At 48.9% G+C, this 27,292-nt stretch overlaps 1 protein-coding gene across 2 annotated transcripts in view; it reads right to left on the reverse strand.

Moving 5' to 3' along the window:
• LOC119167238 (endoribonuclease Dicer) overlaps window positions 1-27,292 on the reverse strand; it is a 104,413-nt gene that overhangs the window by 55,570 nt on the left and 21,551 nt on the right. For both annotated transcript variants that reach the window (XM_075866882.1, XM_037418686.2), the window contains exons 7-11: window positions 24,125-24,221; window positions 16,831-17,073; window positions 15,856-16,010; window positions 12,666-12,807; window positions 7,739-7,814 (exon numbers count right to left, since the gene is read on the reverse strand). In XM_075866882.1, coding sequence (XP_075722997.1) covers window positions 7,739-7,814; window positions 12,666-12,807; window positions 15,856-16,010; window positions 16,831-17,073; window positions 24,125-24,221 — 713 coding nt within the window. The remainder of the gene's footprint in view (window positions 1-7,738; window positions 7,815-12,665; window positions 12,808-15,855; window positions 16,011-16,830; window positions 17,074-24,124; window positions 24,222-27,292) is intronic.

The raw sequence follows: 27,292 nt of genomic DNA on the forward strand, positions 1-27,292 counted from the left end.
GACCTCACATGATGGTGTCATCACTTGACATCATCGTTGCTTGGTCACAAAAAAGGCAGTGGGGCGGGGGGGATCATTACAATAATTACATTTGACTGAAAAGATGTCTTTCACCTTCGAATTAACTTAAGCAAAAGCATAAGAGACAGTGGGAGTTATTTTACCGGCTGGTTTTAATTCATTACGAATCAAAAGAAAATTTTTGAAAGAAGGTTGGTCATACTGCCCAGATGGCATGAAACCTTTACAGCTCATTCATATAGGTCACACAACCATTTGCAACTGTCCACAGGCAGCGATGCTAGGCGATGTATGTTCGCACTGCGGCAAGCTTGACCAGCCTGTCTCCACATTAATATACACTGCCGTTCAGGTACTCACACACACACTCCACCACCTGTAAGCAGTTTTCAAGCTCTGATACTTCGGTTGTGCGACTGAAAAATCGAGCAGCAAGCAGCTTCGTAAGGTAGAGACCGTTCGTAAAATTATCATTATCATCGTGAACGGCCTTTAATTTGTCCGTGTGGCACAGCTGGGCCTTGCATGTGCAACTCAGTAGCTCGGCCAACACATCCTTTCTTTGTCCTCTTCATCGTGCGCTTCGCTCCCTAAACACGTGTACTCTACCGCCTTTAGTGTGGGTTCAGTAACTCAGATGGGCAAGAGAGTGGGTATGTAGAGAAGAAAGAGAGGGAGAGAAAAATACCTAAAAAGGTTGAGAAACACATTCATTATGCGCTTCTTCTTATATATGCATTATCGTAATCATCATCATCTGTCTGGGTCCCTGTCCTCATCTTCACAATCATCATCGGGTGTGTGCGCGCTCAGTCTCAGACTGCCCGTTCGCTGCTGAGCCCTTGGCTGAATAAAAGCTGTCTCAACCCAGACATCATACATGGTGTAGGTGGATTTTCGGTCTTCGGTCCTCTCCCACTTCGCTCGACTCCCTGGAGCTGCGTTCAGGCCGCCGATTGCCCCCCCCTGTCTGGCAGCATGTCACAGAACGAGCCTGCCGGCGCTGCTGCCATCACTGCTGCCATCTCTTCCCCGCCGTCTTCAGCCGCGCCTCCTGTTCACGTACACAGCCACCAGCGTGATCCCCCTCTCTTCGCCGGTCGTCGCGGGAAGACATGGAGGACTGGCTCGATGAGCACAGCCACGTGAGTGTTGCTAATCGCTGGGCGATAGCGCCAAGCTCCGTTACGTCTCTTTCTACTTGACCGGTGTGGCGAAGACGTGGTAGTTTAACCACATCATCGACATACTCGACTGGGCGACCTTCGAGCAGCAGCTCCGTCACGTTTTCGGCACACCAGCCATTCGGTCCGCAGTCGCGAAGCGAACCCTCGACACTCGCCAACAACATTCTGGTGAGTCGTACACGTCGTACATCGAAGACGTTCTTGCGCTCTGCCATCGGGCCAATTCGTCTATGCCAGAGTCCGACAAAGTACGCCACATTTTGAAGGGTGTAGGCCCTGTTTCCTTTAATACCATGGTTGCTCAGAACCCGGCTACCATAGCCGACGTCGTCACGACATGTCAGCGCCTCAATACTCTGGACTCGGTTCGTCTACAACCAGACATAAGCAAACAATCTAACAGACCTCTCCATGACCTAATAAGAGACATAATACGTGAAGAGTTGCAGAACATGGGTTTCACACCTTCTCACCATGTTCTCCACAGTCTACTGGAGCGGCATTACGCGACATCATCAGGGAGGAACTTACATCTCTGAACTCTCCGGCTCACGTCCAGTCACCCTCGTGTCCGCCCATACGAACCTACGCGCAGGTCGCTGCTATGCCTCCAAGCGAGGTAAACACGGCGTTGCCACTGCCATCGTACGCGTCTGTCACTGCCGCTTCTCCCCTCAACTTTCGTTCGATCCCGCCTGACCCTTCCTCTGCACGCTTGACGGCACTCTCTTCAGGTACTCCACATGGTTTCTACCCTTCCCCCGGCGCTCATCTCGCCCAGTTTGCTATTACTGTGGGTATCGCGGCCACATTTCTCATTTCTGCCACAAGCGCCAGCAAGACGAGCGCTGCGGTTACGACATGCGTGAACAAAATACTTTTTACTATCAAGGTCAACGTCATTCATCACCTACACGCCAATCTCCCTCTCCACCCGTATCGAGTGCACCTCGGAACAGCCGGAATTCCAGATGCCGTTCACCATCACCCTTTCGCCGCTACTCCTCCCCATTTCGGCCTGCCTCATTTGTCACTGCCAGTCATTCGGAAAACTAAGTGATGCAGCTTCTGGGGGAAAAACTGCATTCCGAATTAGGACTGATATTCCTACACCAAGCCCGTGCAATATGATTTCGGTGGTAGTGGAAGGAGTGTACGTAGATGCACTGGTGGACACGGGTGCGGCATTTTCTGTTATGTGCGTTGATTTAGGCCAACGTCTAAAAAAAGTGATGACCCCTTACGATGGACCCACGTTGGTTGCTGCCCAGGGGTATACCAATCGCCCTTCCGCTTTCTGTACAGCCCGCGTTTATACTGATGGTATTCGACACCACATTCAGTTCGCCATCCTGACTGACTGCTCTCACCAATTAATTTTAGGGTGGGATTTTCTTTATTCTGCCTCCGCGGCTATTTGCTGTGGTCAACGCGTCGTCCACCTCACCGATACGGACTGCACGCTCAATGACGACCCCCAGAGGCCACTTCGTTTGACAGCTGCGGAAGATATCGAATTACCACCAGGTCAAGAACGAATTGTAGCAATTACCTCCAAGGACATCGACCATGGCGACATATTGGTCTCACCATCATTTAGTTGCGTCGGTAAAGGCATCATTCTCGCTTCCGGTGTAGTTCAGTTTCTCAATGGTTCCGCACTTGTCACCACTGTGAATACAACATCCAAAAAAATTCTACTTCCCCAGAACACCACGGTGGCCTGCGTGACGGATCCCGAGCCTGCGTGCGTCGTGCCACTTCATGCCGTCTCCTGCAACGACAGCCCTAACAGTGAGCCTGCTTCTTCTTCCGCCTTTACTGCAGCCATTAGTGACGACTTGACAGCTTCACAGATGCAATAGCATCTTGCTTTGTTAAAGATACACGCAAGTTTCTTCGATGTTTACTGCTCGACGTTGGGCCGCACTACTACTATAACGCATCGAATCCACACAGTCGGAGCAACTGTTGTACGCCGCCGGCCCTACCGCGTGTTTCCTGCTGAGAGAAAAAGCATCGAAGAAAACGTAGCTGACATGCTCAAACGAGAAGTAATTCGCCCTTCATCTAGCCCTTGGTCGTCGCTTGTGGTTCTGGTTCGCAAGAAGAATGGCTCCGTGCGCTTTTGCATCGATTACGGGGCCCTCAACAAGATCACTTGCAAGGATTTGTACCCAATGCCTCGCATTGACGACGCCCTTGATTCTTTACACGGCGCGAAATACTTTTCCAGCCTCGACCTGCGTTCCGGATACTGGAAAATTCCTATGCACAAAGAGGCTAAAGAGAAAACGGCATTCGCAACCCCCGACGGGCTATACAAATTCAACATTATGCCTTTCGGGCTGTGCAACGTGCCCGCTACATTTGAGCGCATGATCGATACCGTGCTGCGCAGCCTTAAATGGAAGACCTGTCTCTGCTACTTGGGCGACATTGTCATTTTTTTCCTCGTTTCCTCAGCACCTGCAATGTTTAGATGACGTTCTGACGTGCCTTGCTGCCGCTGGTCTCCAACTCAACACGAAAAAATGACGTTTCACCACAAAAGCTATCAAAGTTTTGGGCCATGTCGTGAGCAAAGACAGGATTCGGCCAGATCCGGACAATATTGCTGCGGTGCTTCGCTTTCCGCGCCCCGAAAGGCCGAAGGAGTTGCGAAGTTTTCTTGGTCTCGCCTCTTATTTCCGGCGTTTTATACGAAACTTCGCATCAATAGCGGCTGCACTGCACCAGTTTCTTGCTTCCGACATGCCCTTTCTGTGGTCGGAAGAATGTCAAACAGCATTCGACCTGTTAAAGTGTGCCCTCACGTCCGAACCTGTACTCCGCCACTTTGATGAGGCCTCACGAACCATCCTACATACGGACGCTAGCGGCCGCGGTATAGGTGCCGTTCTGCTCCAACGCGACACCTCTTCACAAGAGAGAGTAGTTGCATATGCCAGTAGAGTATTAACCGCAACCGAGAAGAACTATACCAAAACTGAGCAGGAGTGCTAGGCTGTGGTCTGGGCAGTGCAAAAGTTGCGTCCCTATCTCCACGGCCGTCATTTCACGATCGTTACCGACCACCATGCCCTATGCTGGCTTTCCACGTTGAAGAACTTGTCTGGACGCTTGGGTCGGTGGATTCTACGTTTACAGGAGTATGACTTCGATATCATTTACAAGTCGAATAGAAAACACCAAGACGTCGACGCCCTTTCGCGCTGCCCGCTACCGAACACCCAGCTCAGCATCGGTCAAAGTTCGGTCATCACATCTACTGCAGCGCCCGCGCTTGCCTCAATAGACCAGCTATTAGCATCGGTCAAAGTTCGGTCATCACATCTACTGCAGCGCCCGCGCTTGCCTCAATAGACCAGCTATTATCGGACGACAAGCGCACACTTCATTCCTGCGAGTTGTCTGATCCGTACTGAGGGCGTATTATGGACCAGCTTTCAGGAACTTCCCATCCACCTAACGTGCGGCATCGTCGTCAACTCTTGCGATTTAAGCTGGAGAATGGAGTTCTGTACCGGCACATCTACCACCTGATGGTCAACGCTGCGTTCCCGTGTTACCACACTCTCTTCGACTTGACGTGCTTAAAGCCTTCCATGATGACTTGACTGCCGGACATCTAGGTATTAAAAAAACTCACGATCGCATTCGTAGTCGCTTCTACTGGCCCGGTATTTCTACTAGCATCGCGCGCTACGTAAGTTCCTGTGTCCCGTGCCAGCGTCCTAAAATCCAGACAGCTGCACCGGCCGGGCCTCTACAGCCAATTCCAAGCCCCACAACACCATTTGAGGTTGTAGATATCGACCTTTACGGCCCTCTTCCCGTCACATCTACTGGCGAACGATGGATAATGACCGGCGTTGACCACTTGACAAGCTACGCGGAGACAACGTCTGTATCTACTGCCTCTGATTCGGAAGTTGCCGACTTCGATCTGCACGCTATCATTCTGCGCCACGGAGCCCCTCGTGTATATCCGAGTGACCGTGGAAGGGTGTTCCTGTCAGAAGTGCTAAATGAAGTATTGCACGCCTCTGGAATAACACACAAGACAGCTTCAAGCTACCACCCTCAGACCAACGGTCTCACTGAGAGGTTTCACCGTACTCTTGCTGATATGATAGCCGTCTACATCAGTTCAGATCACAAAAACTGGGATACTCTCCTATCATTCCTCACCTTTGCTTACAACACGGCCGTTCAGCGCACCACCGGTTATTTGTCGTTCTACCTCGTCTATGGACGTTCCCCTACTTTCTTCCTCGATGTTTTTTTTTTTTTCAACAGTGACGTCAACTCGCCTCCATCTTCCAGCGAGGAATACATTTTAAGACTAGCCCGGTGTCGCAATCGTGCTCGCATCAACACGGAAGCGCGACAGCAAGATCGAAAAGTAATTTATGACGCATCCCATCGCCTTGTACTCTTCCAACCTGGTGACGAGGCGCTACTGTTCACACCTATTTGTACACCTGGTCTGTGCGACAAGTTTCAGCCACATTTCATTAGGCCTTACATACCGTATAGTGCGGAATATAGGTCGAGATTTTTTCCAAAAAATTTCGCTAAAAAGTCACCCCTCGACCTATATACCGGCCCTTGGCATAAACAAAGTGATCGTCTGGCAACAGGGAGTGTCGCATGTTTTTTGGGCATCAGCATCGACATCGCCTCCATGGGCCGACGCCTCTGCCGACGCCATTTTTCTTTTCTTGTTCATTTCGTGTTCGTAGAGAGTGGCGACTTTTACTCTGCGACCAGCTATGAATACCGGGACGCGGCGCCAGTTCACCGCCGCGTTTAAAAGAAAAGTTATAGAATTCGCGGAAGTGAATGGCAACATGGCGGCACAGCGGCAGTTTGGAGTGTCCGAGAAAAGCGTCAGATACTGGCGCAACCAAAAATCCAAACTGTCAGTGTGTAACGCGAGGAAGACGTCGTTTCGCGGTCGCCGAGCTGTGCACCCGGAACTCGAGGACAAAGTGGCGGATTTCGTCCGCGAGTACCGTGCCAAATCCCTTCCCGTGAATGCGGAGCTCATTCGCTCAAAAGCCGTCGAGCTCGCCCGTGAAGCCGGCCTGTCAAAGAAAGACTTCAAGGGATCCATTTATTGGGTCCGTCGCTTTATGCGACGCAAAGGATTTGCGCTTCGACGGCGCACGTCGATATGCCAGAAGCTGCCGGAGATGTACGAGGACAAATTGATAGAGTTTCAACTCTATGTGAACAACCTCCGGCGGCAGCATGGCTACATGCTAGGCCAGATCGGCAACGCCGACGAAACGCCGGTGTGGTTTGACATGCCGTCGTCCACGACTGTTTGTGAACGCGGGGCAAAAGAGGTGAGGCTTTTGTCGACCGGTAGCGAGCATTCGCGCTTCACCGTTATGCTTTGCTGCACGGCCGACGGCAGAAAGTTGCCCCCCTTCATAATCTTCAAGCGGAAGACGATGCCGAAGGAGGCCTTCCCGCGGGATGTCGTCGTCCGCGTCAACGAGAAGGGGTATATGGACGAGGCCCTAATGCGCGAATGGATCCGCACAGTGTGGAACCGGCGGCCCGGAGCCCTCCTGCAGCGCCGGAACATGCTCGTGTTGGATGCATTTCGCGGGCATTTGACAGCATCGGTGAAGGAGAGCCTTCGCGACGGAAGGACGGATCTTGTCGTCATTCCGGGAGGAATGACATCAACACTTCAACCGTTGGACGTCGTCCTCAATAAACCTTTTAAAGACCGTGTGCGTGCGCTGTACACCGAATGGATGGCTGGCGACAACCCGCGGACCCCGACAGGCCGGCTGCGCAGGCCACCTCTCGCGACAGTTTGTGGTTGGGTCTCCGAGGCATGGAGGTCTCTGCCTGAAGAGATGGTGGTGCGCGCATTCAAGAAGTGCTGCATCAGCAACGCTCTCGACGGCACCGAGGACGACATGCTGTGGGAGGCGGCTAGTGACAAGCAGTCGTCGTCGTCGGAGAGCTCCGACAGCTCGGAGGACTGTGAGGACTGACTAAAGTGAAGCAGTGAACGATTCCGCGTTTTTCTTTTTTTTTTTTGCTGGTCAAGGTAAGGGGGTCGACCTATATTCCGCCTCGACCTATATTCCGCATTATACGGTAGTTATCGAGCAGACTTCACCCGTTAATTATCGTGTGACCCCACTTGTCCTGCCAACAGACTGCCATCACCGCACCACAGAGATCGTGCATGTGTCTCGCATGAAACCCTTCAGGCGACGTTCTCTGCCACATTGACTTGCTACGGCCAGGTTGGCCGCTTCGATTTGGGGGAATTAGTGTGGGCATTCATTATGCGCTTCTTCTTATATATGCATTATCATAATCATCATCATCCATCTGTGTCCCTGTCCTCATCTTCACAATCATCATCGGGTGTGTGCGCGCTCAGTCTCGGACTGCCCGTTCGCTGTTGAGCCCTTGGCTAAATAAAAGCTGTCTCAACCCAGACGTCATAATAGAAAGATTAGTATTGGTGGATGTAATAATTTTGTTTGTACTTATTTCATGCAGACGTTTGCATGTTTCGAGGGCGGCAGCCATCTTGGCATACTTCTTCGTCTCCATTGGCCGTCCCTGCACAAGAGACAAGAAATCATATCTTTGGAAAAGAAGCACTCATTTTGTTGGCTCTATTAATGCAATTGTAATAATAACTAATAGAGTTCTGCGAGTCAAAAGCACAATATGATTACGAGGCATACTGTAGTGGAGGGCTCTGGAAGTCTCAACCATCTCGTGTTCTTTGACGTACACAGTCATCGCACAACACACAGTCCTCTAGCACTCCACCTCCGCAGCAATGTCGCAGCTCAAGTTGAATTGATGACAGCTGAGCACCAAGACCATTGTACATCGCATTGGACCTGTGAACACCAGCATATTTCTGTGCTGCCCACAATAAAAGGTTGGTTAAATAAGTGCCATTAACTAGACAGTAGGGGTGTGCGGATATGCTATTCCATTCTATTCACACTGGCATTTTGACTATTCGAACTGCCAGAAGACAAATATAGCCAGCATCCAATAGACAATGGCCCTTCAGATTTTTTTTAATACTTCAGCTCACCACACTACCGCATTGCAGCAAAGATGTCTTTTAGACTGCTATGGTAGCAAATTAACTCGAGAAAACGCAGATGCCCACAAGGAGATGCACTGTGCCGTTACTGTGGCCTTTTCATATATTTATTACGCTTCATCGCATTACACTTTGGGTGTTGCGAAAAAGCTGCCTTTAAGGCTTTGCGACAACCGTAAACGGATCGACCCACGAAAGCGCTGGTTCAGACCTATTTTGCCCATAGGTGGGGGCTTTAATTAATGCAAATTCCGACCAAAAGGTTTCTGAAAAAAAAATCGAACAAAAATTTCCAGCATCCGAAATTTCTGATTTTTTTATGCACTAATGTGTGCAGGGCAGACCAGCAACTCCAAGTTCGAAGTGAATGTGCCCTTCCTTGCCTGCCAAATCAGTTGGGTGTCAGCAGAAGTTGAAGAGGGCAGAGGTGGAGGAAAGAAAGGGTCTTTTCCTTTCCCGTGTAAAGTGTTGTCAAAAACACATTGGTTGCACCAAATCATGTAAATAAATACAATTCAGTGTCTGCATTGCCTTGTCCTTGATAAAACAACTAGGGACCAACATGCCTACAGCACTTCGCAAACCTAGCCCAAAGAAACACATGTTTCTATCTCAGAAGTGTGTGCTTTGGGATCTTCTGCAACTATTTATCCGTAGTTTTCCTTTCGAAAAATATTAAACAAATATTTGACAACTAATTGAAGATATTAAATTTGATTCGCACCCAAAATATTCCTATCCGCACAGCTCAGCAGATGCAGGCCAGCATTTCAAGCTGCTGACAGCCTGCGTGCCCAGTGCTACACCGGATGCTTAACTAGAACAGTCTACCAAGTAGTCACAGTGCAAATCCAGTATAATAGACAGCTGACGTGAAAATATTTTTATATTTAAAAGATGGAATCCAACTCCCAGCAGTTTGATTTGGTACTACAACTGAAAACAGTGCAGACCACTTATAACGCAAGTGCTTATAGTTCAGGACTGGTTACAATGTGATCTTTTTCGTCTCCCATTTATTCTCCCATAGAGCCCCCCCACGCCCACGACTTATTGCGCAGTCCTCCAAAATGAAAGACCGGTTATAATGCGGTTGCCGGAAAATCTTTTCTGACAAAAGCAGTGCTGGGTGCATCTCCAGAGAGCGAGCTTCAAGGTTGTTACGGAGGAAGAGGGGATGTGGAGAAAAGGAAGAGAGGGGAAAAAAAGACTGCTGCAGGCTATGCAGTTTTGCCGAGTGAGGAGGGTAGTTGCCTAGACGACGGATAGCCTTTGCACCGGCGCCAGCGCAGCTACCACTCCAGCTTGTCGCCAGCCGTGTGTGGCTCAACATGGCATGTGCGATCCCGTCCTCATGAACTGCACTTTGAGTTTCCTGTCGGGTAAACCGCCATTATTGAGCTTGCTGCGCATATCACGTTTGCTACCTCATCCGTAAATCTAGAAGCTTTATGGCTTTACAATGCAGGCTTTCGGCTTTACTGCCAGAGCGCGATGTTGAATAATCTTGGCGGGCTCTTGTCGTCTTTGATTTCCCAGCAGCTAACGCAAACTTCGTATCACACGCGATCGGTGTTTTTCAGCGTGTGAAATATCCCCTGTGATTCAGCACAGCTTTGGCGTAATGCAAAAAATCAAGGTGGTCCGAGCAGCAGTCAGCGAATTTCCGCTAAGGTGCTTTTTGTTAGACCCCCTCCCCCTATCGCTTTGTTGGCAATGTGGGCCTTTAGTTGTTACATTTTTTTTACATTTGAAAATTTATATTGTTGTAAGCCCCACACATCACATGCTTCGGTTCTCAGATACGCAACGCTGCACGCTCAATACGTCTTGCGCAACTGCGGCCCTTGAAAAAAGTTGTTTCGATTATAGCGCGGTGCTCCTTATATAGAACCAGCACTCCAGTTTCCACGATGCAGGCAGTACCGTCCTGGCAGTCAAAGCAAGCAATTCTCAGCCGCTCCTGCAGACGAGAGTGGCGGCTGGTAGAGGTGGTGCGGGCACGCATCGCCGAAACAAAACCAAAAGGCGCTGGCGGTACTTCTCACATTCAGCTGCCACAACATGTAGAAACGAGGAAGGACATAACCCTGTTTGTTTTTCCTTCTTAATCATATCTATAAGAAAGGAGGCGGCGTTGCATTCAAGCAGTCAGGCGAGCAAAGTGTTTTCTGCTGTCGCTCTCCTAGCTAGTGCTGTCGGGATGGTTTCTAAATCGAATTGCGCGTGTCTACTACCTAGATTTATTTGATCGTGAAGACAGCCACCAGAGGAAACCAGTGCGAAATGGCCCAATTTGAACGGCGCTTTGCTGGAAGTTAAACGAGTGTACTATGCAGCGTACGGCATATGCAAAAATTTTGTTATCTGACCACCACCACCAAACTCCATCTAATGCCCCCAGATGAAGTGAATGGTATGACAAGTAGGTAGTCTACATTATTTGCGAACGGCTACATAAGCGGAAAGGTGCCTTGTCCACAAGATTTGTGTGGGGCCACATTCGCCTAAGCCGCTGAACTGTCATACAATATATGCTCGCAATGAATACTTAATGCTGAGATGCCTCTGTTTACCATAAATTTATGCTGAAGACAGGGTTCTTGTTACAAATAAAGCAGCAAACTAGTCGTAGCTCAGCTCTTTTCTGGAGTCTGCCGATGCGGTAAGCTTCTTTTTCAGTGTCTGTTGTGGCTAAGTAACACCGGGAATTATACCTTGCTAGACAAATCTAGCAAGGTATAATTCTGTTGGAGGTGGATTTGTTGGAGGTGTTGGAGGTGGATGCCTTCGATTTTTACTCGTGGTTTAGTTCGCCTAAAGCAGAGCTTTACTTCTTCCACTTGCTTCTGTTTCCTTAAATAAAGGTATCTGTCCAACATTGATAATTGCTAAGTTTTCATGCGCCAAACAATATAATGATCTCGAGGCATGCTGTAGTGTGGGTACTGGATTGATTGTGACACCTTGGGGTTCTTAAATGTGCACATATATCTTGGTTCACTGGTGTTCTTTGTATTTCGCCCCCACTGAAGCGCGGTTGTCGTGGTCGGAATTATATCCCGCGCCCTCAAGCATAGCAGCGGGACAACACGTGCTATGTTGCCTTAGTGCTTTGCTCGATCAACGTCAACGTGCATACATGCCGCGGACAGGGCATACATGCAACGGCAGAAAGAAAAAACTTGACGCAACTACCTCTTTTTTTTTTTCTTTTACTACAGAAGTGGGCAGTGTAATATCGTCGCAGCACGGACATATCAATGGGCAAATGTCAGCCTGCACTAGCTTAACACAAAACCCATCACGCAACCAGAAAATGATGACGAGGAAGTCACCATCACCGCACAGCACTGTCCCTTCGATGCCACATGCATAGACGCAGTCCGCTTTGAAAAGATTCTCTCCGTTTTCCAGCGCTCTTCATGTGAGAGTAGTCTTTGGAGACGTTACTTTTTTTTTTCCTAAACCATGGTGCAGTATTACTCGTGCAATGACTTTTCGAGCAGTTCGTTGCATGGCAGCATAACAGTGGCACGTGCACGTGCTCTTTTCGCAGTGCACTGCAGCCGGTCGTCTGGGCATCAGCGGCTAAGTTGTTCGCGACTTTCCACAGGGGACTTTCCGGCGCGCCACCAATCCAGTGCTGGTCTCCCATAGTGCGGATATTCCCAACTCCTGTGACTTATGTTACAAGCGGTCTATACTGTAGCTGCTATTCGTAAATTCAAATATTTTTCTCTAAGCACACAAACAGTCTCAACCAAAGCAACAGAATATTAGCAAGATAGTACAATAAATTTCATCGCCAAAAACAAAGTAGAAGCAAAAAACATGCAAGCTTACGATAGTGCAACAAACTAACTTGCCCGAGGAAGCAGAGTTCACTAGTTATAGAATGTTGATTCACACACTCTGAAGAGTTCCCTGCGAGTGAATAATATTGCTCACTTAAACCCAATACTCTGCCTATTTGGGTATTTACCGCTAATAATGCAAATTTCAGAATGCAGACATCATTTCAAGATTACTTTGAAAAAAGGAGGTGCTTTTTGACACTTTGAAAATTACTCTAAAAGTATTTAATCATCTATTCAGTTCATTTCTAGCCTGGGCAAACTTCCAGAGCTCTCCTTTACGGAGCACCTAATAATCCTACAATGGCTTTGGCACATGAAGTTATGATTAGACCACACAACATGCTGCAGCCGTGCCTGGGAAACGAGCCTTCGCACTCGTGCTCAGCACTGCAATGGCACAGTCGCCGAGCTATCACGGCGAGTCGTATGGCTGCTCTAAATGGTGCACGCTTCTGCCCCCCCCCCCCCCCGCCCTCCGAGACATACCCTGATGGCCTCCTTGAGCGGACTAGTCATGGGCAGGTAGATGGTGCAGACGTACATCTCCTTGTCCTCCACTGTCACGGTGCTCATCTTATAGGTGGGCTTCAGGTGCGTGAATATGTCCGACGGAAGGATCATGCAGTACCTGCGAGAGAAAGGGCGAAACAGGCTTCCGTTTCCAAAACAGTACCCAAGGCTCTCTCAACTCTTTCAATATCGGGTGTTTCTGGCCCTGACATGCCCTTCATGTCGGCTTGGTTTCGGGAATGTCAGGGATGCATGAAACGCAGAGAAACGGCATGTTGCAAAGCCCAGAAGACAAATAGGGACAGAAAGGGGTAACAACAGCCTCGTTTACTGGTGATAACGACAAGCTAGACTGCGGCGAGCAAGCACTGATTTAGTCAATTTTCGGTCAGCTGCAGAGGCAACGATGGGAATCCCTTAACTTGATAAACTGGAGCAGACACGTCAACATAACACACACACAAAAAAAATAACCTGCAAATTTGCAGCACAGAACACCCCTTGTGCCCATAACGACATGTGCACAACATGTTTGCTCAGCCCGAGAAAGTAGCGTGCGTGCAGCGACCCCGCAGCCCAGCAAACTAGGGTGTACACTATTGCTTCGTACTCTTCAAAGTGATGGAAGTCCCTTTTTACTTTTTGGAGCAGAAAAAGTACTGATTTAGAGCAGAAAAAAAATGTTAGTTTAAAGCAGCTATTGGTGCTTAAGGAGCAGATATTAAATTTCGCATACTTTTATTAGAGTTGAGAGCATTGTCGAAACATCTCATAAATATAAATATTTCTTATGAAATATATTTAACAGACAAGAATCGATATAAATTTCATGTAGCAAACAACAGCATGTTGTCAAAAATGTGTGCTGAAATGCGCTACGATTTAAAATATTAGTGTTTGTGGCAGAAATCAAATCAAGCCAGAAAAGCTGAGCGCCACATTTTTGAAGTAACCACAGTCTCATATAACTGTTGCAAAATCAGCAGTAGTTAATCGGTATGAGATAAAAGCAATCCAGCTCATTTTCACATTTCACCACACTAGCCTGCATGTCTGGCTGAGAAAAAAAGCAGCCAAATGAACGATACACTTGATATGCCAGTTTTTTTTTCTCTTTTTTTTTGCACAATTGAGATCAGAGCCAATCGTAGTTCACACTAGTAGCACACTAAGATGAGAGTACACAGACTCTTTTCAGTTTTAAAACTTATAAGTTGGTCAAACAGTGAAAGTTCGTCATTCTCATTCTCTCAATTATTTCAAAGCACTTTTGAAGCAGTTACTAAAGAAATTACTGTTTGGAGCAGCATGGGGCAGCAATTCTCTTTTGATGCAGTTTGGAGCAAGTGGAGCAGCACTTCCGTCACAGTCTTCAATAAGCGTATCAGTGAGGGGCAAAAATATGTGCTGCTAAAAGGATCTGACAGATGGCACAACCAGTAGAATTAGGACAAACCCCAGCAGCTTCCTGCTTCGGCGCAACATCTTTAGCATGCGACAGAGAACACACCGGTTCGTTAGTGTCAGTTAATGAATTAAAAAGGCCAATACTTTTCCGGGTAATCATTGAGCCACTTCATTAAAATAACAGCTTCACTTATGACCTCACGAATCAATTTCTGCAAAAACATTTATGATTCATCAAGTACAAGCAGAGTTGCAGGACAATTGCAGCTATGGTTTCTATGCTTTGTCTATCCTTTCGTACCAGCCAGCGAGCTGAAAGCTACACATGGAGGGAAATAACGACGTAGGTAAGAAGACGTGCACCTTCATCAGTGTGAGACACGACCTTAGGCACTTTTTTTCTTCGAATACGGCACTATTAGGGCGATTGCGGGCACGTAGAGGCATTCTGCAGCAACCATGGCAACTATGCAATTCACAATGCTCAAATCAGCCAATAGCCATAGACTTTGAATTTATGGCAGGGTCATTTCAGTGTATGGCATCACTTGTCAAAGAGAAGGGGAATGATTTTAAGCCTACTTTCAGAATTGTCAATTCCAGACCTCAAACTATGTTTGGCTCACATGTTCTCGGTGACCTTGAATACAAATTGGCAGGGTTTTCAGACTACGATAAAAAAAGTGCTGTAGGGCAACTTTAAAGCTAATCAAAGCGGACGATTGGGCCAATTGGTGATACATAATCTAAGCATACTACCGGTAGAAAACACGGACGTGAAAAAGACAGGGACAAAGGGACAAGCCTTTTTAAAGCTTAGGGTGACAAGGGTTGCTATTTCAGTGTAACAAATTCAATTTCTAACTACATTCAGCTGGGGATATTCGGAGGTCTGGAGCACTCCAGAACTCTGGGAGTGCTGACAATGCACAATATATAAAATGGGTCAAAATTTAGTGCCTTGAACACAATCGGCATACTTTCCTTCAGCACAAAGCCCCTATAGGCAACCTTATCTTTGAACATTGAGGTATCTGTTAACATATCAGGGGTGCAGCTGCAGTCTCACGGGTACCGCACCTTAGGCTATTAATGCGACGTTACCAAAGACAGAACAACCAGCAGTTTATTGGTGCCTATACGCCTTGGTCTGTTTTCACCGAAAGACCAGCACACATTTTATCCAGTTCAACAGCCAGATCCGCATTGTTGCAATCAGAGTCAGCAGTCGCAAACTCAATGCTAAAATAAAATCATTTAGTTGTGCTTTTTTGAATTATCAATAATATGCAGGATTTTACGTCTCAAAACCACGATACGATTATGAGAGACACTGTAGTAGAGGGCTATAAAAATTTTTACCATCTGGTGTGTTCTTTAACATGCACAGACATCGCACAGCACAAGGCTTCTATGGCTTAGCCTCCATTGCAATGTCACCACCGTGACGGGGACGAAATCCGCGACCTTTGGGTCAACAGCCGAGCATGCTAGCTACTGATCCACTGAGGTGGACGCTCTTTTAAAAGTTTCTTTTTTAAGAAAAAGAAAGAATGGATGGGGAAGTGAAGAAACACTGTTACTGTTTACAGTTGATAAACTTCTAACTTCGTTATTCCAAGTGCAAAAAGAACTTTTTAATTATGTGCATTGGTTGCTTCTTTTTCTCGGACCACTTGTATTTCAATGCGAGACTGTGATAAAACTCAACCTCCAATTTTTATCCACGACAAATAGGCTGCACTGCGGACTGACTGACCTGTTGACGAGGCTGATGGCCGAGCTGAGTGTGATGCGAGGTGCACCGTCCTCACGCACCGGCATGTACGGGGGCAACAGCTCGTCAATGGCAAAGCTCAGCACCACCTCAGAAGTGAGTGGCGCCTTCCTCTCGTGGCACTTGGTCATCAATATCTGTGCATGGAAAGGAACAATGAAATCTATGTTCCATTACACTTAAACGATAAATATGAGTGCTGCCCTCAGAACTGCAACATGCCTGCCATTAATCTGCATGAGAGAGTATCGCTAGGAGCTTTCTGTTGTCACACTAAGTGCTTTATCAGATAAACTGCTCGTGCTTAACGCTACACACACTAACAATTACACTCAGACCTCATTATAACGAAATTGCATCTTACGCGAAAATAGGTCTGTTACATACAGAAATTCGTTATAAAGGTATAGTCCAAACACTATTGCAAGACCATTTTTCATTAACTTCCTTATAAGCGGTATTTGTTATACTTGGGTTCATTATATCGAGGTTTGAACTTTGTTGTCTCTGCCTAATATATCATGCTTGCCCAAGCTTGTCGGAATTTTTACAAAATTTCCCAGGAAAGTTCGAGTTTTAGACCAAAAGACAGCAACACCAAAACGCATTTGTATGAAAAAATCGGCTCCGTGAAATGCGTGAAAGATGATTCCCGTTGCGAAAATGACCGCAAGTAATTGGATGGGGCGCAAGCGAATTTTTTAAGCACAGGACAGCAGCAGCTATGGGCAAACCTTACATTTACTGTTACATAGTAACCGACTAGTTATAACCGGACATGGACAAGCATGCGGGCATGTCTTGTTTCTAAAATGAGCGTGTCTGCCAGATGATTTCTGATCTACAACAGAAAGCAGGTCACGTGGTCGATATCAACATAATTCGACAAGACTTTCACAGGTCATTAAATAAAACAACAACTCCAGATTCCTTACAAAGTCGAAGACACACACTGACCGCCTCTATGGAGAGGTAATTGCGCAGGTTAGCAGCGGCCTTGTTGTAGTCATCGCGGCTGGTCATCATGACGTAGAGGGAGCGCTGCGCACGGGCGCGCCCCTTAGACTGCACGTACGAACGGAAGTCGTCAGGAAAGTCGAAGCGCACCACCAGGCTGCACTTGGGAACGTCCATGCCTTCCTCTACCACCGAGGTGGCCACCAGCAGGTTGCACTCCTGACGACGAAACTGCTCCAACACCTACAACAGGACCACGAAATCACCATTAACTAAAGCCAACACAAATAAACAGTTGGCGAACCTTCACCCATCAATTGGTAGTGCCTGAGCAAATATACAGCCAGATAAGCACAAACTTCACACTACCAGGAGGTTGCACGCCTGACTATGAAACTTCACCAACACCTACAATGGGATCAGGAAAAGGCACAACGGCAGTTGCAAATACACTCATACCACATTACAGTCGAGCCCACATATAACGGCCCCACTTAAAACGAACTTTTGTTTAAAATGAATAATATCCGCGGGACCGTGAAAATATACATTGGTTCAATGGCACAAAATTGCACTTACAACGAATGTCTCCGAGCGCCGCTGATCGGTTACAGCGAACGGAGTCAGCGGTCTGCCGATTTTTCGGGAAACCAATTTCGACCACCGATCAGGCATCGGCGAAGTGCCCATACATTCTTATTGTTAAACGCCAACCCTGCTTCCGCGCCCCTCTAGTTGCCGCTCTCTCCGACCACATTTGTTACGCACCCCTCCGTCCTTTGTCCCCCCTCTACTCTGAGCATTCTGTATCGCCAGACGAGGCACGTGTTTTTACACTGCCACCGATTTTTCGAAAACCAGTCAGTCATCTACCCCATTTTTGATCGCTGATACTGTTGTTGGCGTCGCCGGCCTGGAGTGACCAGACCATTTGCCAGCATCATCGGCCACCGACTGTATGCGTCTAGTGCACGCGTGTACGCTACCCACCGACTCTGATCATTTGCGATTCGTTTCGTGTTTAGGACTTGTTCTCGCTAACTTCGCACTCAACTCAGCATGGCTGTTAAACGGCTGTTAATTTGCGCGAAAGGAATCTTGAAATACTGAAGTTCATGAGGCCATGCAACCCCGCCGGCACAACAAAAAGATTTTTTTACCACGGGCACAGATTCTTCGAACGCCGCCGCGTGCACCGATTCAGGCGGCCATGCACTCTCTCCAAGTTTTTCTACATGGGAGTTTCACGAACCTTTCAAGCAAGCTACCCAACCTGCCTCCTTCCAGTGTGTTTTGGTTTTCAAGGTCGTCCTCCCGCTGCATCCTCCCCTCTCTTTATCACAATTCCTTGCCCTTCTCTCGCAAGTCTGCTCTCCTCTCTTGATCACAGCCCCTTCGCCCATCTGCACCGCTCCACGATGCCTGCCATGCTGGCTCGAATTAGTTTCCGTTTCTCTTTGGAAACGGGCCCAGAGCTGTTCCACGCGTTCTGGCATGTGTGTCGTGTGTGCGCGTCTTGCTCACTCTTGGTGTGGGTGTGTGGTCATGATGGCCGACGTGAAGACTTGCATGCTTTTTTTTTCCTGCCGCTCAACAAAATGTTTAAAGTATGACCGCTCGGCTTGAGCATAATGGGCACGTTAGGTGCCACGTTGTGGAGCGCTTGCTCATAGCTGTTGACCACCTGGCAGCCAACTTGCCGCTTCGGGCGTCCCGGTATTCAACTGTGGAGATGGTGAATATTTTGAGGGCGGCGGTGAGGGCTATATGCGCGCGAAACTGTTTTTGCGAAGCCGACTTCGTCGACATCGGGCCCGATGCCGAGCCTGAAGCTTCCGAACAGGTCCACCGCGGCGGCGATTTGTGGCAGCATGTCGTCGACTCCGACCTGGGAGAGCGGGTGGGACATCTGTTGCGATGGTTTTATTACGGGTGATGATGATGCCGACACAGCAGAACCGTGCACGGATTAGGGTATTGTGAATGAAGTACGTGACGAGAGCGATTTGGAGGAATTAGATTGCGAGAACGACGAAACTCTTGGAGTCGGTGCCTCATGCAGCTTATGCCACGGGCCTTGAAGAACGAGCACCCTGCCGTTTTAAATGAACTCGAGAACACCCTTACCGCTTCTGCTATTCGGAACATGTGCATCGCGGACCTTTTGGGGCATAAAACGTTTGTGTTTTCACTCGCAAAATTTTTTTAAAGCTGTGTTTAATTTATTACGAACTTCGGGATACAGCGAACGGATGCCGCGTCACGCTCAGGTTCGTTATAAGCGGGCTCGACTGTAAAACAAAGTTGCATCTTACAGAAAAATAAGTTCATTGTATCTAAAAATTCGTCATAAATCTTTACTTCTAATACTATATCTACTGCAAGACTATATTTCTCATTTACTTCGTTATAGCCGATATTTTGTTATATCGAGGTTCGAGTGTATGGCTTCTTGTACTTAAAGGTCCCCTAAACCCCCTCTGATATTTTCCCAAACATTTCAAGTAAACAAGCACATCGCGTGCAGAATGCCATCGTGATCAATGATGCCACACACCGCAGCGCTACAGGTAGCGGGTGCGCCACAATTTCGAAAAAACAATAGCTTCTTTTTCCGGTCCCCCCATTCCCGCCACTGACATGTGTGACATCACCAGTGAAACTTGATGACGTTGCCACTTTCGATGGTTGCGATCGGCCGAACGACAACAGACGACTTCCGGTCACTCTGCAAACAGCTGTTGGTCGTGTTGCCGCTCGCGAATCGACATCTGCGGCCCGTAACGCAACATAGGGTCCATACCGGCATGATTTGTAGGGGCACGGGCCGGCACGACAGCAACAGCGGTTAGTCAACGATCAGTGCACCCAGATGACACACACAACACAGTTGACAGCGAGCTAGGTCGTCGGAGTGGCGTATCGCAGCAACCGGAAGTAGACGCTGCCTCGAACAGCGTGTCAGCAGTGACGTATGCCACGCGACATGCAGACAGGCCCTCAGCTGACTCAGGGAAAAGGGGCCAAGCGGTTTTGAAAGAGGGTAGTGTAGGAAAAAGCGAAAGAAGCGATCATTGCGTTTCGATCATCAAATGCTTGTAACTCCGCTATTACGTCACCGTTTTCGAAAAATTTTTTCGGCAACACGTTCATAGGAAACTCGAGCACAACTTCCTCACCTCAACTAAATTTCGGCCGCTGGGCGATTTAGGGGCCCTTTAAGGGGAGACGCAGCACTTGAAAATCGGCCTCAGCCAAGTTTGACTTCAAAATTCCACTTATTTCTCAAGTTATAACTCGTAAACAGAGCAACTTCGCGCAAGCGGGCCTCTAATTGAAATGTAAACTAGCTGTACTTCGACCGCTGACAGCACGCGACTACGCACTCCACCAGCGCCATTTTGGTCTTGTTGGAAAGGTCGCATTTCTAGCTTTCTTTTTTCTTTTTCAGTAGACAACTATGTGCCCCTCGCAAAAGCAAAAAAAGGGAAGTTAAAATCCCGCGCAGCACATGATTTCATTGGTTGCTTGACACACGTGACCAAAATGGCGCTTCCCGATTGGCCAGAAAAATTCACTGGCAGTGTCTGCGGCCATTTTGAAAGGGTATCGCCCTTGCGAAGGTGTCGTGACTCATCCCCAACGTGCTTGTGCGCCTCGCTATGCCCGGCGGTGGGAAAAAGTTCTGATCGCAGCATCATTCTGGCCGTTCACTGAAGAAAGGCAGAGGCATTGCAGTTGTGGCGCACATCCATGTGGCGCCACAACTGCATGTGTCGCATTGCAGTTGTGGCGCACATACAGTCAAACCTCAATATATCGAACATGGATATATCAAATTATTGCCTGTATCGAACGGTTCCTATATCACGCGGGAAATTGCATGTATTATTTATTTTTTATTTCGAACAAAGTTTGACATATTGCCACGACATAGTGCCTGCATTCAAACAACGCGCCCATCACCACGCGCACAGAGACATACATGGGTGCCGTCTAGTGTTGCGCAGAGACGATGATGATAGCACGAGAACCCAGCTGGCCCCTGCTGATGTGTGCCACGCGCTTGGGACTCTTCTTGAAGAAGTAGAAGAAGAAGACATCTTGCCGTTCTGCTGTAACGTGCTACGACCATAGTCCCTTTGAGTTGTGGGCACAGGTTCGCCCTTTAATAAATACGTTTTATTATACCCCGAGTCCTTCAACATCGTTACAATATAATGGATATATCGAACTCAGCCACCCCAAACCGCCCGCGCTCCATTGACAGGCGGCGAGCTTTCCCCCAACTCTCGAAAGTGGCGGTAGAGCGGCGGGCGTTTACAAATGCTGCACACATCGATGGCGCCGAGAGCGCCACATTAACGTAGCGGCGTACGCGAGCCGCAGCCTTGCCGTAGAGGTTCTTGAATGAGGAAAGTGAAGAGAAAAGCGCGGAACTGTTATTTTCTTTCAATACGAAGGCACCGACACGGCTTCGCGCGAGGGAAGGGGAAGTGGGAGGTAAAGATTGAAGAGGAAAGTATAGGAGGGAAAGGACGCAGACGACTGTCTCGGACGCGGCCCGCGCTGCCGCCGGGAAAGGGAAAGCAGTCAGGCGAGCCGTCATGGGCGCGCCATGTGCGCGCTTTACACCCGGACTCACGCCGCAGCCTTGCAGCTTGCAGTCGTTGCAGTCTTAATGGTGTCAACGGCACACTGCGCACTTGTTGCGAGCTCCTCCCCCGTAGCATCGGCAGGCATCGGTCGTTGTGCTCGCAGTGTTCGTGCGTTCGGAGTTAGGCCTGTCGCGCGCTGTGGTGCGCGACAGGCCTAACTCCGAACGGCGGAGCTCACGGCGGAGCTCACAGATGTGGAGATTGTCGCCGAAGCTACTGCTGAGCAGCCAAATGAAGACTCTGCCGAGGTGGATCCCGCAAGCGCTGGTGGTGCCCCGCTCCCGACATCAGCTGAGGTCGTAGCTGCCTTGGCCCTTGTGAGCCACCACTGCGGCGCGATTGAAGGCACCGGCCTATCCCTTATGGATCGCCTGGACTATATTGAGGACGCAGTCGTCAAACACGCCATGGCCAACAAAAAGCAGGCTACTCTTTTTCAATATTTTAAACCAACACAACAAATGCTATGTTTGAATCTTCAAGTGAGTATTTACTGCACCACGCTTGAACGGTTCGTTGGTCATTTTCAGCAAGCTGTTGACGCATTTTTTTCGCGATTTTTTTATATCGAATTCTGGATATATCGAACTATTTCGCGATCGCCACGCCGTTCGATCGAGGTTCGACTGTGTTTACTCGATTCTACCGCACCCTCGATTGTAACGAGCACTCGGTTTTCAGGACGAAAAAAAAAGTAAGACATCGATTGCAACGCGAACCCATTTTTCTCGTTGGCCCGCACGATCACACTACTTGGGAAAACGACGCCTTTCGGAAGCGTCTTCCGTTTAAATGTTTAAATATGAGGTACGGGGGAAACTTGTGCCTAACTGACTTGCAACGGAGCATTGCCGTAACTCTTGTTTTACCGTGGCCCGATGTCGGCATGCGAACTTGCTTCGCCCCCTTCTTCTCGACGGTTGTGGTGCCAGGCATGTCGAAGTAAAGAGGCGTCTGATCGGCATTCTCGATTTGCCCAAGCAGGTAGCCATTGTTGCGCCGCAAGTTTAGGACGAACTTCCGAAAACTGTGAAGCTTTTCTTCATACTCCTCCGGCAAGTTTTGGCGCATGCCCATTCACTTTCGGAGAGAAAAGCCTTTCCTCTTCATAAAGTTAGCTAGCCAGCACCTGCTCACTTTGAACTGGCTCCGCGTTAGCCCTTTTTCTAAAGCTAACTGCATAGCCCGCACTTAGAGCAATTCTGTCGTCATGGGCCGCTGTGCTGCTCGCTGCTGAAGCACATACTCGGCGAGCAGCTCTTCAATTTGCAAAAACCGACCCTGCTGTGGTCCACTGAAGCCTTTGCATGAATCTTTGACAATCTTCTGCTTTTATTTCCGCCAGTCCCACACGCACGTTTCGGGAACTCCGAACGACCACAATGCGGCCCGATTTCCGTCTGTTTCAGCATATGCGATGACTTTTCTTTTAAAAGCGGTATCGAGGTGCATTCGCAGAGTTTCTGGAGTCAGCCCTTCCATGCCGTTGATGCTAATGAACTACAAGATGACAAACTCCTCAGCACACACACGAAGCGCCGCACATGGGAAACACATAGGCAGAAATGGCCGATGCGCCATGCCGAAACACGTAGGGGGCGGCCATTTCGGAAATGCCGATGGCAATAGAATGACCATATTCATTTTTTTCGCACTAGATTTTAACGTGCATGCGATTTATGAACTCCCTTAAACGGAAAAAAGGTGCGTGTTAGATTCGAGTAATTACAGTAACATATACCATTTACCTTACCATAACCTCTTGAGGTAGTTAAAATCTGGAAAAAAATACTCTCAATTTGTTCGGGTACACATGGTACAGTGCACCACAATTTCCCCAAATTGGGGGTCGTGGAAAATCAAAATCATGGAACAGCCAATGCCGCTGGAGCCAGCGTTTCGACAAGAGGACTTGTTGTGGCCGGGGCAGCGGACACAATCCTCAGTAGTTTCTGCAATACCCACTCGCCCTTAAAGTGAAGCCCCGAGTTCCTATTTGCAAAGACAGCCTCTATGTCTCCAACAGCCTCCTCTTCTTGCCTTTCTTTCTGTCTTCTTTGCAGCCAAGCTTTCCCTTCTGCTCCTCCCCAGTTGAGGCTAGGGGAGAATGACCAAGCCTACCAGTACATTTGCTACCTATTATGAAGACAAGTCTAGTCGTCGAAGCGCTGACTCCAAAACATCTCGAGTCCAACTATCGCACATCACTTCAAGCCTCATTCTTCCCTCGAACTTGCTTTGCTTATGCGTTAGCGCGAAAAGCCCTCACTAATTACAGCCCATGTATATATATTTTTTTTGTCACACATTGTATTGCAGTTTTGGAATAAACTACCAACAAACCTCACAGCACTGCAGTCACTCGTGAGTCACTAATCTTTACTAACCATCACTCATTAATTTAATATCTTATAGTGTTGCATTTGCACAATCCTCTTTCCCTCTCATGCCTGTTATGTTTTTATAACAACAAAACATGGAGCTGTGGCCCCTAACTCCTGCAAGAGTTAGGGGCCACAGCATCATGTGACAACTAATGTATAACCCTTCATGTAACAACAACAAAAAAAAGAACTACTTGTCTGAGATAGACTGAAGTATCACTGCAGGTTGACAGAAGACAGGTGGTAACATACCCTGCACTGCTTCTTGAAAGACATCCCGGCTTCCTTGGAACCAACTTGAAGGTTGGCACCGTGGCCCACAATAAACTCGGCCAGGATGTAGGCATACCTGGATAGCAAGAAGGTTGCAAATAAGTGGTAAACGCAGATCGCTTTAAGAGGCCTTACGAGTGGGTAATGCAGTTGTGCAGCGTGGAAAAGTTGGGCAATTCGGCAACAGTTCATTTTGGTCAAACAGTGCAGCGGGACGCGACGCTAAGAAAGCAGTGAGACGAATGAGCACTTGTTTGCCTTGCTCCTTTCTTCCTGCTTCATCCCGCCACGCAGTTAGACCACAATGCAGTCAGGCATTGAGTGAAAGCCATTTAATAAAGTCAACAAAGTGACTCATCAATCATATGACTATAGCACACCAAAACAAGGACACAGAAAAGAGACACACACAGTGGTTTCCTTAGCCTTGTCAGTTAAAGAAAAGAGGTATCTCGAAATATCACTTTGACGTTGCCGGGTGCAGGCTGTCGTAGTCAATCATAACACGATCATCAGCCGCGCTGTATCTTTACACGGTGTTTTCTAGGTTTTATCGATCTGCTGTCATTGTACAAGTAGCATGTGCAATCGCAAATATAGACATTGGTTGCAAGTTAGAGCTGTGTATATGTGCCTCTCTTTTGTCTCCTTGTCGTGGTGCGCTATCCCCGTATGAATGATCAACCCCAACCAACTAGCCCGGCGAGGTGCTTTAGTAATGAAGTGACACAAGTTCAAACTTCAGAGGAGCACAGGGCAGGTTCCGGTAAAAACTGCCATGTCAGCCTTCAGATAGGAAGTGACAAAGGAAAAGAGGAGGGGGGCGCTTCTGGTGTCCTGCAGGAGCCTGCACGATGCTGCCTTTCGGTCTGCAGGTTGCCGACCCCTGGCCGAGAGAAATTTACTAGAATACTTTCACACCGATTCCTCATAGCTCAAGTCGAAATATACTAAACTGTCCATTACTATGCTGCCAGGAGGCAACCGTTGCAGTCAGTAGATGCTATCCAGCCTTAGGTAGTATTTATCGCTTTGCATTCTCTTTGGGAGAGTTAGCAACTACTTGCAACAAAAACGCAGCGCACCCAACGCACAAGGGTGGGCACGCACTTGTACCTGCACCTTGAGGTACCTTCGAACATACCACCACACCTTCAGAAAAAAAGGTACGTAAGCACTTCAGCTATCTTTCATGGACACATGTGAGATGAACCCGTCGTTTGTGAGGGTGGCCGAGAAAGGGCGTTACGTCACGGCATGATCATCATCATCGGGACTTGGCCAAGAGAGGGCACTACATGATGGCACCATCATCATCATTGGGACTGGGAGTTGTGGGGGTTGCGTGTGTGGGGAAGAGGGGAGTTCGGCCTGGTTGGGAAGAGTGGCAAGACGAAGGGGTCGTGTTGTGCGTGATTTAGGGTTAGTGCGTGACAAGTGGGGGCTCGTTCGGGATGGCTTCAGGCTCGACAACAGGAGCGGACGACATGCCTAGGCTCTAAGGTGGCGTTGAATAGCTGTTGCTGGGCACCGACGCCTCTGCCATAGAGCGCAAACGAATCGTGGCGGTTGTGTCCAATCGCGTGATGGCGACGCTGCTGCCCACAGCTTCGCACGTAGGAGCATAGACTGTGATCGCTAACACTGGCGCGGTCCCTCGGGCCACCGACGACTCTGCGCATCAGCTCGCCGCTGCGCCCCTCCTTTTTTTTTCGGTGTTAGAGACTTGCAGTCGCCGGAGGAGTTTCTTGAACGCCTAGAAAACTTCTGCCTCGTAACGGGGGTCGCCGCCGATAAGTGACTGACTCACGTGGTACCGGCTGCCCTCGAGGGCAGCGCGAAGTTGTGGCGGCGGTTCGTGCGTGGGTTCGACTCGTGGGAGCAATTCACTGCCGCCTTCCGCTCCGAGTTCTCGTCGATTGACGCGAAGTGTCGCCTGAAGGCGGAGCTTGAACAGCGCACGAAGCACCCGGAAAAGAATTTGAAGGAGTTCATTTATGTGATCGCTACGTTTTACGACTGCATCGGGAAAGAGGTCTCAGAAGCCGAGAAGCTGCAGCATGTACTGAGGCAGATGCACCCTCAGCTGCAAGATTTGGCGAAGGGGCATGTCTACAACGACCTCACCGAGTTGGTGAAGGCAGCCGACGGCCTAATGGAGCGGGCTCGGCGTAAAGATACAGACCACCGCCACTTCCGAGCAACTAAGTAGCCAGAGATCTGGCATTCCGCCCTAGCCTGGCCCCCGACCATCACTCACTGCCACAGCCGAACACTATGGCGACGGCGTCGTTCGCTTCGTTTGCTGCTGCCCCACCCGTGCCTTCGGCTTATCACTGGCCACTGCATCCAGCTGCGCTAGACCCGTAGTACTGCTGGGACCGGCAGTACTCGTGCGACACAGCGTCTTCGTTTTCATCGTACGGGCCGGGACCGACGCCGCGGCAGGAGCCCACGAGTGAAGCAATGCGTGTGCTGTGCAATCGCTCAGGTGGACTCGGCCACATTTCTCGTAACTGTGCCACGGGTCGACGAATGGGGCCACCCATTTGCTTCCGGTGCCAGTTATCGGGTCACCTGCAAGCACAGTGCCCGGGAAACCAGTGGCGGTAGGTGCTGCCCCGGCGGGCACCTACGGCAGTGCACACCAAGTAGCGACCACAGCCAGTGGCAAAGAGCCCCTTATGGACGTTCGTATCGGGTCGTCGACGTTCAAAACCCTGCTAGACACAGGCTCAAGTGTAAGCTTTTTCGGACCACACGCCAGGGCGGCGGCCCAAGCTTCTGGAGCCAAACTCAAGGCAGACGTATGCATGCTGCATTTGGCACCAGGCTGGTCGCAGTCAACCATGTCTCTTAAGTGCCAAATTGAGTGAGCTGCCGGTTGCCGCAGACAGCAGTTTTTGTGCGTTACTGACCTGTTCCGTGACGTTGTCCTTGGTAGGGATTTCCTGACAGTGAGTGGCATCTCTCTGCACGTGTCACTTGGTGGCTGGACTGTCGGCACAGAACCACAAAAAATTGTGCCCTTTGTCAAGGCCGTTAAGGAGCAGCCAGAGGCAGTGGATGATTTTGGAGACAGTCTGCGCTGCATTTTTGCTGAGGGCGATGCCAGTGTGTGTGCCAGTGTGTGTGCCAGTGAGCCGG

Source organism: Rhipicephalus microplus, chromosome 6, assembly GCF_043290135.1.
Source record: "Rhipicephalus microplus isolate Deutch F79 chromosome 6, USDA_Rmic, whole genome shotgun sequence".
Lineage (NCBI taxonomy): Eukaryota > Metazoa > Arthropoda > Arachnida > Ixodida > Ixodidae > Rhipicephalus > Rhipicephalus microplus.